The sequence below is a fragment of the Liolophura sinensis genome, chromosome 7 (assembly GCF_032854445.1).
Source record: "Liolophura sinensis isolate JHLJ2023 chromosome 7, CUHK_Ljap_v2, whole genome shotgun sequence".
NCBI lineage: Eukaryota > Metazoa > Mollusca > Polyplacophora > Chitonida > Chitonidae > Liolophura > Liolophura sinensis.
This window is the reverse complement of record NC_088301.1, coordinates 50,020,275-50,035,793: the sequence shown is the minus strand read 5'-3', so window position 1 is coordinate 50,035,793 and position 15,519 is coordinate 50,020,275. Positions and strand designations below refer to the sequence as shown.

Sequence of the window (15,519 nt, the reverse complement as noted above, 5' to 3'; positions counted from 1 at the left end):
ATAATAATAACTAAAAATGAAACAAGTGTGTCCTTTATTATTTATTTATTTTTTTTTACAATGTTCATATAAAGTGTGAAAATATCTTCAATTTGTTTGCAGTTTTCCTCTGGCAGCATAGGCAAGGTACCACACCAACACGGCAACTCCAGCAGCGACAAACTCGCTCTGTACATACGGACCAGTCCACAAACCCTGCAATATAATGCCCAGAATTATGAGATGTCAGAATTAGGCTGTACAAGAGATCTGAAACCTTGATACAGCACTCCTAGCACAGCGAATAACATACGATGGCTGCTGGCTTCATTTAATTCAAGCAGGTCTTCAAATATTGTGCCGACAAGAAAAACATATACGTTAATAGTGACAAAAGCCATGAGACTTGTTTTCTAGTCGGATTAAGAGACAAGATGTCAGCACAATTTATTGTTTAAAGTCCTTCAGATATTGTTACAATGCCACAAAGTTTACCTGTGACATGACCATGGATTTGTAAAGTAAAACAAAACCAAATATATTCCCTCATAGGGCATACAAGCTCCTATTTTTCACAGCTAGTGGAAGTCTAGTGGCTACATTATGACCTTGTTACGGCATTGATACGGTTTGTCAGGAGACATCTGCCAGTGTTAAGTAACTCACGGCACAATGCAGTGTTACATGCAAGGTGGGAAATCTTACCTTGTGCTGAAGGGTTATTGTTTTCAGAACTTTAATATTACTTGTGTCCTCACCACTTCGCTGAGCCTGCAACAGAAATAATTGCATATTACAACTGAAGATATATAGTTAAAATGCAAATTTGTGATAGCTTCACTAGCTGGCCATTATTGAATGAGTATCAAGGAGAATACCTAATAGTAAGACAGAAATAATGAATGTTCAGTTTAAATAAAAAATTATCCATATTGATAACATCTGTATCTGAATAAATAGCACATAACTGCTCCCAGGAAATGGTGACTCAAAGTTTTCTTGCATCTCGTTTTTCAGAGAGCGAATCTTATGCCATCAATTATAATTAAAGACACATACTTGTATCCACCAATTCGAAATGATGCACTCCCAATGGCAGAAACTTTTGGAAAAAAAAAAAAAAAAGGCAACATCTCGGCTATTCTACAGGCACCATGGCCTTCCTGGCTTTTGGGCACATAAGAAGTTTTCAGCGCGGAGTTAAAAATTCCAAGGTGTCCGATATATTTATACTGGCTTTAAGAATGTAGATGTATCATAGACAGCATTGCATGGGCTCAGTACACCTGTACTGATGCCTTTTGATTCAGGTCCTTCAAATCAATCTTGCATTACCTTTCACTACGTCCAAAATTATGGTACAAATATGTTCACCTGATCACCTTATGATTTCAGTGAAGAAAACTTCAAAGGACACCAAAACTTCAACTTGAGCCTGACCAAATGTGACTGCTACCCACCTATATCAGGACCAAATTGGAGCAAAAGCTCCACTGGCAAAAGGTCCAATTTCCAAAAATCTTAGAAATCAGCCATTGGTATATGTAGAAAAATTCGTACGGGTCTGGTGGATACATGACTTAACCATTATGATATTATCAAAGGAACACTTTGTAATGATTTTTACCTTTCTAAGAACCGCATATCCATCCTCATCAAAGAGTCTTACTGGATAAGAACCAGCTGGCAAATTTTTATGTTCATCACTAATGCTAATCTGTAAGTCAAATAATCAAATATTGTTAAAGACATATATAAAATAAATAAGCCACAAAACATTGAAAACATCTATTTACAGACTGTAACTTAAGGCAGGTCTTTACTACTTTGGTCATGAACACAAACTTTCACTAGACTAGCGGACTATATTTCCCTCATTAAGATACGGTGAATTGCAATAGATCTCTATTATTGTTAAATATGTCAAACAATGAGGAAGTATGAACAGCGTGCGACAAAAGAGACTCGGGTGGACAATGTATCCAGTCACAGCATAAACTGATAAAACTTGACCTATGTGGCAAACTGTAGGAGAGCTATACAAGGGCAATATGGTGTGTTCCAGACTTTATATAATAATTTGCGGAAAGTCCAGAAACCATGCTTTTACACTGTGTAACACACCTGGTAAGTGTTGCTTTCAACACTTTTTGTGGCCACAATGGTTTTCCCATTTATCTCTGCATACAGGTTTAAGTTCTGAAACAGAATTAAATATGACCTTTTAGTTACAAATGAACAGTCTTGCAAAATCTAGCAGATTCGGATAGTAGGTTTTTGCGACATTTTCTAACATCTTTCCTCAGTTCACTGACTTATAATAAAATTGTTAACACCTTGTCAAATTGTATATTTCAAAAATATAGCTTTTTAAAAGATAAGTTTGACACTGGTCAGTGTATGTACAGCTGAGTGAAAAACAGTCAATGACTAAACATTCTGACCCCTGTGAAGGCACACTATTAACAATGCTGTTAATGCATCTAATTTAATACAAACTACATGCAAATGTCTCCTTACCTTTGCCCCATTTTTACAGTTAAGTTTAAACTGTATGATAAAGATGGTCTCTGATGACAATACAGTCTCTGGAGTGGTATATACTTCATACTGCACATCAGGGCTTGAACAGACATCACTACCTACAATTCCCAAACGTAATATATCCTATACAAGTACATGGATTTGGGATTTGGGAATGCCAAAGGTTCTGAAACTTGTTCATTCATCTAAATAAAGTATATTGTTGGCGTAACAAAAGTAACATCAAAAGATAATTGTATGTAGGCATTTCTTGCCAATTATGTCATTAATTAAGGTGTGAAACCTATTCCTGAATCCAAGTGCATTCGACTGTACTTGGCTGAGCATTTATGCATCATCGCTAAATCTCCTGTCTCGCTGGCTCGCAAGAATTTGTACTGGGAACATTTTCAAGAAGATAACCTTAAAAAAGAAGTTGAGGACTATTTTCAACACTTTCTGATATTTACCTACCTCAACATTTAAGCATTGAATTAAAAAATGGAGTAGGCCCATGCCCCAATGAAGGTGGCCTTTAAATCCACTCCAAAACGGCGGTACACTCCGATTTCTGGTATGGAGTGAGAAGAAATGGGTCTTTTCAATCATTCCTGCAAGTTTCTATCAATTTCAGACAATACAATGTTGTGGACGAGTGAGAAGGAAACATTTCTGTGGATTTCAGCAACATTTCGACTTGAGAATAAATTTACACTTGCAGTAGAGGTAATAAAGGTCTTTCATGCGCCCCAGAAATCGTCGCATGCCCCCTTTTTGGAGTGGCTTTAACGGTTCACTTTATTCCTCAAAGGGCCTTGCAGAATGGACCTACCGCGTTTTTGAATTCAAAAATTAAACGTTGAGGCAGGTAAATATCAGAAATTGTTGAAAATAGACCTAAGTTGAATTGAACTATTCTGAAACTAAGTGATCAACGAATGGTCTTCTCCGTGGAATCTAGCCATGCTTGCATAAAATTGCCTGGTATTGTCCAATGCCCTGGAATTGTTGTCTGAATTGTGAATTTAACTAATACAACTTACAAGTAAAAGCAGAAACTATCTTGCCACGTTTGCTATTACTTTATGTACAATACAGCAACAACAACGACGCCTCCTGTTACCTGTCTCACGCTACCCTCATTATTGCTTTTCCACAAGCAAGAAGCTGGTTCAAACTCCGGTGGAGTTAAATGTCGTATTAATTTCACTCATCGCATGTTTTTTATACTCTCATAAATTGCTTACCGAAGACCAGAGCCGGGAAAACAACAGACAGAAGAAGAACCACGTTCATCGTAGCGGCCATGTTGGAACGAGAAAGAGGCTCTCGAGTGACGTGGATCAACCATCTGCAAGAGTAGACTGACAGGGTTAATCAGGCTTGCCGAAAATTTATATACACGTACATGTTCGCTGTGAAGACGTCACACTGTGCATGTTTCGAAGTATTGTCCGCTTGAATAAAAACTTGCATCTGTCGCCAGGGCCAAAGCCCAATGTTTTGAGGCGTTATATAATGCATGCCGTTATAAAAGCATGGATATCATGTTCTTAACAGATTACATGCACCATCTGAACTATAGCTAGGCTACATGTATACATGCATAAACTGTAAAAATTATGGGAACGTTAGCGTATACACCTGTAAAGTTCTTCCTGTACATCTGATGCCACGTGTTAACTTATCCCAGTGCTTTTCATCACATGTCACTGCATATTATATGGCACACTTTGTATCTGTGCGTAACCAATGATGACATAAGCTAATATCAACGCTCATTATTTACGACTTCAGGCCTATATCCGACACATTCGCGAAAAGTGAGACGGACTTCACAGATTTGAGTCTGTACGTCCGCTCATCTGTCAGGCATTAAGTAATTTTCATGTAATATATATAATTCACCCAAATATATATGTATTATCCGCCGATTTTGATTAAAGTTTGTACGCAAGTTTGCGTTTCAAAATTAGAAAGCAGCTTGCTCCATGGATAAGTTTTCAATGCTTAATATTTTTCGGTTTTTGAATCAGGATCCTTTGAAATGGTACACACATTGGCAGCCTTATATATATGCCACCGGTACATGAATGACGCAGCGCCACGCAGACGACGAGGTGAAAGGTAGTCCTGGGAAGGGAAATGAACAATATTGTACTGGGCTAACTGTATTCGGATAACTACAGCTGATAATAACCGGAAATTGTAGTCGGCCTATGTTCGATAACAGAAAAATATGCAATAGAGCATATGTAAATTTTGAACGTCAATACAACATGAATTTGGACTTACAGAGATTATAAATATTGTAGATAAGTGCATGTATTGGGGGAATATATCGTAATATTGAAATGTTTATGTTATAGTCGATATGATGACGGTCCATACTGAGAAATGGCCTACTACTGATCGGTTGATGCCGACTGATGCTGATGGTGGTAATCTAACGCACTATATAAAACCTACCCATCTACATATTAACATCGTTAAAATTAGACGTATGATAACGAAACAATGTTTAACAGAAGTCCACTTACAAAACTATTGGTATTTTCCTCTCCGAATTTGGAACTTCATTAGCATTCCCTACCTGATATTTTCTCAGTGGGCAGACCCGAGGTGACTGCTCTTTTATTGGACTACAATCGGCTGCTGTTTTGCTCAAATCGGTCATTTTAAGATCGAAAGAACGGCAAAAGATTGAACTGGCAGCCAGTGTTGCCCTTCTCGAGGCTTTGTTGAGTATTCTCCACGAAAGAGACTTTTCGTCAAAATGAACATCGTGGAGAATGGTCCACTCGGCGAAGGTTATGGCGAACATGGCTGTCAGTTCGAAGGTTAGCTGGGTCGTGGATTAGAAATACACGATATAATGGTAACTGTACCCGGTTGTGGTTCAATAAAAGTGCGATTCCCACGGCTAGGGATGGCTGATTGAGAAGATGTCAGGTATGGAACGGTACGGAGGTTCCAAATACGTATAAAAAATACCAATGGTGTTGTGAATGGACCTGTAGTGTGAGACGTTGATTCATTAGGCCAACACTAACATATACGTCGTAAATAAACTGTGTCATCTCATGCACACTATTTACATCCTTTAAATATCGGTTGTAAAGCGTGTGTCCACAGAGTTCCAGCTGCAATGCTTTAACAATTTGACTGCACATGTTTGATGTGTTTGAAGTCGCTTTCACCACATTTAGGCCTATCATTTCCTCCAGTTTTCTTATAGTATTATATATTATGGAAACTTATGGGTCTGTATTAAGGGTAATTTTTAAATTATTTAATCAAGCACTTTGGCATCATGATATGGCGCGTAGCTTATATGTAGGCCTATTGGCTGGTAGCTGTATGAAGGGTTCTATGAAATATGAGCGCAGGCGGTCGGTTTTTCATGCTTTCAAGGGCAACGGGTCTGTTATTGATTCGCTTCCAGTTTCCCCCTGCTTTAAGGATAGTCCATTAGTTCAGCGTGGAAACCGTGGGCTTTTTACCTCGGCGACTACGTAGCTTCAGCAGCGCGAAATCCAGGAGGCTGTTGAATCGATGTCTCTGCAGCGCTTGCACACGAGAACACTGAGTCCGCCGCCGCATTTATGTGACCTAGTTTTAGATCTGTCCTCGCTACTGCGACGACCGAGAGACTGTCCGTAGATCGACATCATGCAGGCCTGTACACACTATTATTTTGTATTACAGTCTAAGATATTTATAAAATTGGATCGGTAATCTGTGGCCGGAGTAAGACAGATAATACTGTCCAAGGTGGAGTGTCGGAAGAACCCGTGGGGACGAGGTGAGTATGCATTGCAACATCATGAAACACGGCTGTTGGCCATCTCATGACACCTGTGGTAAAACGTACCCCAAGACTGGCGGGTGCTGCCTGTGCTGTCTCAAACCACCAGCACGTTGTATGGCCTCTGGGCACCGCGCCTGTGCCACTTCACAAAGATGTTTACATGTACCGGTGCGTTGTCATGTGGCTTAAACCGTATTTGGCGGTCTGAGCAGAATGTAAGTCTAAATTGAACCCAACGCAGACTCACAATTAACATTATTTACACCAATTTGGTAAAAATCAAGACTTACGTATATGCAACTACTACCAATGAATTATACTGCAACAGGGAACTGTAACAGTAAAGAAACTAAATGCAGATTGATGGTATCATGTAAATAATAAAGATATTGGCTATAGTGTAGGCCTATATAGGGATGGCCTGTAGGTCTAGGTGTGTTTTGATGATGTACACTTATAGTATAATCTATCTTCGATTATTTTGAAATCGATAGCAGTAAACACTGATCTCAATATAGATACCAGTACATCGGTAAGAGATGTAACCAGCCTAGCATTCTGGCGTACAAGCATTCAAACTATAACTGTTCATGATTCAGTACCGTAACTTTCAATTTGCTGCGTGGGAATGATACATATACATATATATATATATATATATATATATATATATATATGTAGCCTAATAGCTTCCTAGACTTGTTCGCCATCAGCTGGTGCAAATCCACCTAGTTTGTTGTCTTGGATGCAGTAATAATTAAAGGATTTATTGCAGACTTAGTGCACGTACAGGCCTTACATTAATTAGTTTAGTCCTTTATAAATATAGTATATCCGTAGGCCTAAATATAGGGCCGGAATCAGATGTATATATCTTCACAGCACTTCTAATCCACAGATATCACGTGTATGTTATAGGTTGTTAAGATCGAAGTTCGTGTATCGATTTAAAGGAGCTAGGGATGTGGGTTGGGGCAAGTGGCCTTACGTGTACATATGGTATTACGATGAACTTTGTTTGTCTGTCTGGAAACATGTCTGGAAGATTCATTGAAAAGTGTTTGAGGTATTATCTCCAAGGTCCCCGCAAGCCGCTTGTTTGTCTATGTGATTTCCTTTGTTAGGGTATAGCGACGGGTCGCCGTGTTCTCAAAAAAGCTGATTCACGGGAACTGATGAAGCAGATTGTGAGGTTGACACGCCGAACCGTGGTTACGTCATATTGTTACACCACACATGGATACATCCATGCATGCGGGAGGCGGGGAATCAGCTGGTCAACAGCTGCTCTTGTGTCCCAGTATGGCTATATGGCTTAATGCTGCTTGTGTTTTCATTGATATACATGTGCTTCTTTTTTAAATAGCATGTTTTATATCTGTATCATGAATAATTTTAAATAAAGAGGCTTATCCTTAGATAAGGAAAATGGATATAGTCTTAATTTAATTCCCGTATATTTAATTTTCTTGTTTTGTTTGTTTGTGCGTTATTTGGTGGAAGATATTTATTCGTCTGTACAGTAATACGTTTCACTTCAAAGTTCCGTAATGTATTGCCAGCAAATACTCAGGGATACCTCGGTATAGTGCAAGCTTATTTTTACAAGACATAAATGCAGGCCACATATATGTCATTGCATAGATGAACACAGAAGAGCCATGTGGCATTCATGCATGAATTGAAGGTATGTCCCAAGTCACACAAAGCATGCAGATTAATAACTGTCAACATAAATCCGGAAATTTTATTGACGGGGGTTCAACGTAGGTGTGATTTAAAGGTATTCTTTATGACGTACTATAATGTTAGTATAGGCGTCTAGAAACTAAGATCCTGACAACGTCATGCATTTCATATAGGGCATGCATGTATAGGCCATATATTCGGGCTTATGTAGCTCATACAACCTCGTTTAAGTCAAATGATCGAGTGGTCTGTAGTATTCCCTAAACATACATTTCCCGTGTAAAGGAGAAGAAAACTTAAAACAATGACATTATAGGCGGAAAAGAGCACATTTTTCGCTACCTGCTGAGAAAAAGAGCTACCGGAAATCTACGAACTGCACTTCGGCGGTCTGACGGCAGCTCTCCTCTTAACAGAAGACTTCAGGACTAGTTCTTAGGCAAAATGGAGTCGTCAGCAGATTTTGGCGCTGACTTTTATTTATAGTTTATCAACTTGAGGTACATATTAGAATTGTTTTTATGGCTTGCACATGCGAGGAAATGCATACTCTTTTCAATGGTATTTGTTTGGTATTTAAACTTTCCTCTCCTATAAATAGAAAGAAAATTTAAAACGAAACTTGTGTAATGCTTCTTTTTGGTTGCTTCCCTTGGTTTGCAATAAACTGCATTAGGTGTTTTCTCTAAATGAAATAGCATATACTATGCTTGACTGTGTCACACAGGTATAACAGTTGCAACAGAGGTAGTTGTGTCTTCTTAAAAAGATGTGTCCATGTTTCTTGTTGGCATTGTGCATTATGCTATTCTGAACTGTATGTATACATATGCAGTGTTATAGTTTAATCAGACGTGTTCATATATGTACTTTACAAGAATACTTTAGACAATTAGCCAATTTGTTATTCTTGAGTTGTTTTCCGGATGATAACGTTTTTAAAAGTTCTGAATTTGAATTATACATTTAGATCTTAGTAATTCTTCGGCGTTTGTGTCCATAAATTCATAAATTTCTCCATATTTGGCCCATATTAACTATCTTTTTGTAAGTACTACATCGTCTGTAAAATAATCCATAATCCAACGTGGGACATGTTCTCAGAAAAGATGAATCCCTTTCGGCGATGTAGCATCAACCCATGCTACTCTTAAGTTATTAATTCTCATGAACCAAGATTAACTATGGTAAATTAGTGTCGTGGATGCTTATTTTTATGTACTGCGAAGATCTATAATGTTATTTATTTATTTGATTGATGTTTTACGCCGTATTCAAGAATATTTCACTTATACGACGGCGGCCAGCATTATGGTTAGAGGATACCGGGCAGAGCCCGGGGGAAACCCACGACCATCCGCAGGTTGCTTCCCACATACGGCCGAAGAGGAAGCCAGCATGGGCTGAACTTGAACTCACAGCGACGAAGATATGTAAGGGTCACTCATTACATGTGCTGCCTAGGATATGGGATGATGCTACACTGGGAATATGTAGCTACGATACGAATGAAGAAAACACATTTGGTCTGTGCCAGATATTCCTAATACATACACACATTAAAGAATGTTATGGGATGTTTTTTCGTGTTTCAAAAGATATGTGGTAAAAAGATAGTTTGCGACAAGGACTATAGAAACATGTATTAGGTCTACATCATTAGGTGATGCGCAGGCGTCCTTCATATACAGATATCAGATTACTGATAATGTGTCAAGATATACAGGTTTAGTAGAGAACGCGCTTGCTTACTTCATGGTCGTAGATATATAGATATATCACCACGTACAATTCGTGAATTACTTGGCATTGTTGGGATGCATTGCATACCTTGGTTGTTCGTGTTGCCATGGTGTCATAAATAGTATGACAAATCCTCTGGTTTTGCTGGGGCCTCCGTGGCTCAGTCGGTTAGCGCGCCTGCGCAGCGTAGTGACCCAGAAGCCTCTCACCAATGCGGTCGCTGTGAGTTCAAGACCAGCTCATGCTGGCTTCCTCTCCGGCCGTACGTGGGAAGGTCTGCCAGCAACCTGTGGATGGTCGTGGGTTTCCGCCGGGCTCTGCCCGGTTTCCACCCACCATAATGCTGGCCGCCGTCGTATAAGTGAAATATTCTTGAGTACGGCGTAAAACACCAATCAAAAAAAAAAAATCTGGTTTTGCTCTCTTTTGTTTTTATATTGCAAGTTTATGTAGGACACGTACGTAAATGCCTAAAGTAGAATCCAGTTGATTGTGGAAATTATGACTCATTAAGGGAGGGGGATAAGAAAGATATAATATATATAGCATGCAAAATGCAGCTCAACATACACGTATATTTCTGTACCTGTATGTAAAATCAATGTTTGTTTGAAAGTGTAGAGGATTGTTTCGATGAAGGCATTGGATTCAACGTGTCGAAGGGCCATGGGGTATTGAAACTAACTACCGTCGATGGCGTTCAGTCCACCATGCAAAGAAACACTTTGAAAGTAGTAGGCCCTATTTATGCTGCACATTTGAACAATACGTTTATTCAGGTTCGTCCAAAGTGGTCATTCGGGACTTACAGAGCCAGAGGTATGCTGACCCAGTGGCATTTTAACCTTTGGAGTGGGTCAAGTTTGGGTTAGGACTCACAAAGCTATATACTTCTTTATATCAAGGGGTGCAAGCTTCTGTTGAGAAAAGATTACCTGCGTAGAAAGACCCTCACAAACTCATGTGCACATTGAGAATGTTATAGATTTAGTGACCTAATGTTCAAAGTTGGTGGTATATATATACCCTGTTCTTTTAACAGATGTATGAACCTTTTTTTTGGTCCAACATGACACACACGTACGCAGGGTTATATAGACCGTTCTCGTACCAGTGTGTATGTATCTGGTCGTGGTTAGAACAGCCACGAATGTATATAGCGATATACGACAATATACATAGTCGTATACTTTTGGAGTCGATATACCATTTCAAACTGTTGATTTTTCGTTTCTGTACTTCATGTTCGACCATACATATCTACTCCAATCGTTTTAGCTGCTTTACATGCAGAATCTCTTTCTTTCAGTGATCAAGTTTATAAGTTTATTTCACTGGTTCTTCCTTGAGACCGTGGACGTCAATAAACAGCTTTAGGTGCTATACATTATGTGTTGGACCCCGCCCCAGGCAATACGGTTAAATATATCCGGATTACTGTGTGTGCAAGTTATAGTAAGCTGGGGCACTAGGGTTTTTTTTTTCTTTCGGCAATCATGTGTCTGCATAGCTTTGTGAAATCCTACGTTACCTGGCATGAAAAGAGTAAAAGACAGATGTAGTCCTACAGATTGTGAGCCGTAACATATATTATGTAGGCTCGGAGTCGCTGGCGAAAAAAAAGGTTAACAGAGGGGTGAATCTCAGTGTTGTTTAGTTTTGTGATCAAGCTGGTGTCGGGTAGAGATAAAAGGTCTAGCCACTCACGTGACGCCAAGGCGATTTGGTTTACCTGACGGCTACGGCACACGTAAACCTGAGAAGCCGTGTGTGTGATGTTGTAACCGTCGTGTAAAATATCCACCTGTGTTTGTATTTTCAGGTGTGATGGCAAGGGTATGGTGACCCAAACCTGTACAGTTCACTCTGTTTACCTGGCCGATCATGACCATGCTATTTGGCCAGCCGAAAAGAAGCATGGACAAGTCAGAATAAAACAGATGGCATCCCCACACCGCCCTGCGTTAGCCCCTTAACGGAGGTGCCTGTATGGGCAAAGCTGTCGTCGTCTACCCTCGGAGATATGGGCGGGACACTGAGCAGAGGCACGCCTGGGTGCCGCCCGGTGAAAGGAGGGGACGCAACGTCTGGCCCACCTTTTACGCTAGGTAAGTCCTCACACTATATAATGTATGTAAGTCACCTGCACTTGCAAGAATCAGGCCCATAAAAATATACCTGTTCAACATAAGCGATAGCTAGGGATACCGTGATATAGGTAGCATTACGGGCTTAATCACAGCGAAAAGTTCATCACGTTTTACGGTATAAAGTTGGTAATTATTTACAATTCACATTAATACTTGGGATTTGCAATGTTGATATAGCAACATAAGCCAGTGGCTACATAAATTACCTGCTTCACAAACCAATATTTTATGAATGCCTATGATATATCCCTTTAAGAATCGTGTTACAAGATTTATGAGATTCATTGCTTCAGGATATCTGTTTTCGTTTTAGGATCTATTCCAAGATTGTATAATTGTATGTTGTCATCGATCTCTGTGTATTTGCTAATGCAATATGGTATTGTATATGTCAGATCAGAGTTATAAATATATGTTGGAATTAGTCAATATGCACATGTTAATTAAGATACACCGGTTTAATCGTTATTGATGTAAAACATAAACTGCATGTATGTATACAAGATGTCGAATTGCTGCTCATGCGTTTCTTAACTAATGTCAACGCTGCTTGACTCTTACCACCAGTCACTTTAATAAGGTGAAGAAAGTTAATCTTAAAAAATAACTACACTTACTTTATGTTAAACACTCTGCAGCTTGAGAGATTTGCTATAGATAGAATGAAAGACGGAATTCATATAACTTAAACATGTATATATGAAAACAATAAAAACTTTATGTTGATAGATCATTTGGGGATACTCAAATATATGATGTGCTGCACGCAATGTTGAATGCAAGACATTAAATGTTGTAAAGGTATATATAAGGGTGGGTTTATAAGGTACAGTATATCTATATATATTACCTATCGTCAGTTTTATCATAAAAACAAAGAATTAAAGAGAGATTTGTACCTAATGAATACTGTAGTCGTGTATCTGATGCATATATAATTAACACAACTTAAAACGCCAATCTTAAGTGTTGACCTGCAGTGGATCAGGACGGTCTACATTAAGCCTCTGTAAAGTTAATGCCAAAGGAATTAAATTAATTGACCTGTACATGGTGGTGGAGGAATGTTAATCTGATCCGCATTGGTATTTTAGGGTATACCGAGTTTTGTAGTGGTCGGACAGGTTAAGTAACCCAGGAATAGTCTGGTGGTTTACACGTGTATATATTAACAGCTGTATCGCCACATATACGCTTGTCCGTTGGCTTTCAAATACTCCTCATCTCCGCAAACGGTACTCTTTAACTGGAAAAAGTGATGTATCCGTGTGTGTCATAGCCCCCGGTGGGTGGTAGGAACTATATATATGCTTGCAATACAGTAGTCAGCGTGGTAATTCTTACTTCGTTAAAACGCACGTGTTCATTCACTTCACTGTGGTTTAGGTATGGGGAAAAAACGCCTACGTGTTATGGCAGTTTGGGTTTCCGTGTCTGTAAGTCGTATACCTACATCCTGTTAGATGATGGCGTAACGGAAATGCTTGGAACCAAGAGGGCCATTCCAGAAAACAAAGCGGAACAACTAGTTGATGTCATACGTATACACCAAATTAAACACGTGTTGGGATGACAGGCGTGAACTACGTGGATACTGTCTACACAGCTCTCTGGTAACATAGACCAGGCTTGTTGTTATCCTGGGTTGGAATTCACAATTATAACTGCATATATATATATATTATATATATATATATATATATATATATATATATATATATATATGTGATGTACTGCTTCAGGAACCAAGGGAGATACTCGCCTGTATGCCTGTCGTCCGAATTATATCTGGTGTACGGTGATGGTGATATGATCCAGGACTGATAAGCTGTGTCAAGAATACCCTGCCCTGGATAAACTCAGCCATCAAAGACAGAGCAGCTTTATTGTTCTGTTGAAGCCATTGGAAGACTGTCTCAAACTATGATGGACGAATTCTCTGGTTGCAGTCGGGAGCCTGTATGAATAAATATTTACGTGTTATGTAAAGTTCACAGCCCGTATAATCACAGTATACAGGATTGTTTCGGTTGTAGATTTCATCAGACCCTCAGAAAAAAAAAAATCCAGAGTTTGAGACAGGATGTGTACCAACACCCCAAAATGTCTGGCATTTTTCAACAGAAATTGGACTCCACTCTCTAGCTCCAGGCTTTAACAGATATAAACGTTCCCTCTGTCACTGCAAGAAAACTAGGGCCTCGACCGCATGTGTGCGAAGCTGTCTCGAGTAGCGATATACATCATGAACTTTATCCTTGCTGATATGAATTAAATGACATAAATGATAAATTTGACTGCGCGGGTGCATGAAGATCAGACGGTAGTTTAATGTAGTAAGCTATATGTTCTCAAGAGTCCAGGGGTTGCACAGCCACTACAGCCTTTTACAACGGTTGCCGGATTATCTGCTTACAACGCGAACTGGAGGAGAAGCCCTAGGAATTCATCCTCCAAGTGGCCTGCGTACAGAGGCATCATAGTGCAGATGTTTTCTTGTGAAATCTTTGGCGAAGATGACGATTCCTCAAGGATTCTTATAACTTGCATCGAGCGACGTTTTCCAACGATTAACGGTATTCTGAGACAGAGGAAGAAATAGTGTTCTAACTATTCTGTTCAAACCCAACCTATACAGTGTATAAAAGGAAAATGCCAGAGTCTTCAGAAGATAATATGGAGGAAAGGTGTATATCAGGTAATAACAGAAAGCTGCATGGCTGTAAGGGCAACCAACAGACTTGTTTTGTAATGGTATGATATGCTAGACGATCAGACCACGCCATTGTGGCAATTGCATGAAAGGGCTCAAAGAATGGAATCCTTTTCCTATATGCTTGCTGCACACTGAGCGTTTATTTATTTATTTTTTAATTTTTTTTTTTGTAAACGTGGCATCCCACTTCCAACCGTTGAATTTAACATTTGATAAGTATTTTTACTAGTACAAATATAATAAATCTAAAATATAACATTTGAAAAGCAAAGCAAATAAAATGCTAGGGGAAAAGATATTTGTTGTATCAAATATGTTTGATATGTTAAATATTTGTTGTGTCAAGAGGAGAAACATTTTCCCATACCAACGGAACTACCTTTTAAAACGTTACACTTCCAATGTCAAAACACCACTTTGATTTACAAATATTTGCAGCAAAGGTAAGAAAAAGATCACACGCTGGAAAAATTTATAAGATGGCTGTATAACAAAAACCAAGATGGCCAAGTTACCATTAATTCATCATAAGACAAAACGTGCAAGTATTCTCTTAGGAAACAACCCGGTGCGTTGCAGCCAGCTAAGGTTTAAACGTCACTGGCGATTCAGTAACTGGTAGATTTTAGTAGGAATCCTGTGGTAGATTAATTCCTTTTTAAGAGAAGCAATCTCTCCCAGGTCTGATGGTTGAGAAAATGTAATACCTCAGATGTCGAGAAGGTAATTGTTTTATTAGCAAAGGCTTTTCGCGCCAGAATTAAGTAGGGTTTCTTTCCACTCACTCAGTGCATGAGAGAGAGAGCGAGGACGCCAGCCAGATTCAGTTTACCCTTAGCTTACAACCTAGTTTCACCAGGAAGTACTGATGGGTTTTTTATGTTACCTCTGACACATTTTTTCTATGG

General features: G+C 39.1%; 2 protein-coding genes across 5 annotated transcripts in view; one reads left to right on the top strand and one right to left on the bottom strand.

Annotated features, from left to right (window-relative positions):
* Positions 1–28: 28 nt before the first annotated feature.
* Positions 29–5,111, bottom strand: LOC135469616 (translocon-associated protein subunit delta-like). The gene is made up of 7 exons (XM_064748124.1): positions 5,096–5,111; positions 3,750–3,853; positions 2,500–2,621; positions 2,104–2,178; positions 1,607–1,696; positions 685–750; positions 29–195 (listed from the first exon to the last, which is right to left on the bottom strand). The coding sequence occupies exons 2-7, from the start codon at positions 3,808–3,810 to the stop codon at positions 88–90; spliced, it is 522 nt and encodes a 173-aa protein (XP_064604194.1). The 5' UTR covers positions 3,811–3,853; positions 5,096–5,111; the 3' UTR covers positions 29–87.
* Positions 5,112–6,118: 1,007 nt separating this feature from the next.
* The window catches only part of LOC135471115 (uncharacterized), a 26,615-nt gene continuing 17,214 nt past the window's right edge, over positions 6,119–15,519 (top strand). Inside the window, exons 1-2 of one of the 4 annotated variants that reach the window (XM_064750177.1) lie at positions 6,119–6,307; positions 11,568–11,853. In XM_064750177.1, coding sequence (XP_064606247.1) covers positions 11,735–11,853 — 119 coding nt within the window. In that variant the 5' untranslated portion in view covers positions 6,119–6,307; positions 11,568–11,734. Of the gene's footprint in view, positions 6,308–11,227; positions 11,854–13,667; positions 14,594–15,519 lie in introns of those variants that run through there. The other 3 variants (XM_064750180.1, XM_064750179.1, XM_064750181.1) reach the window with 3 other exon arrangements.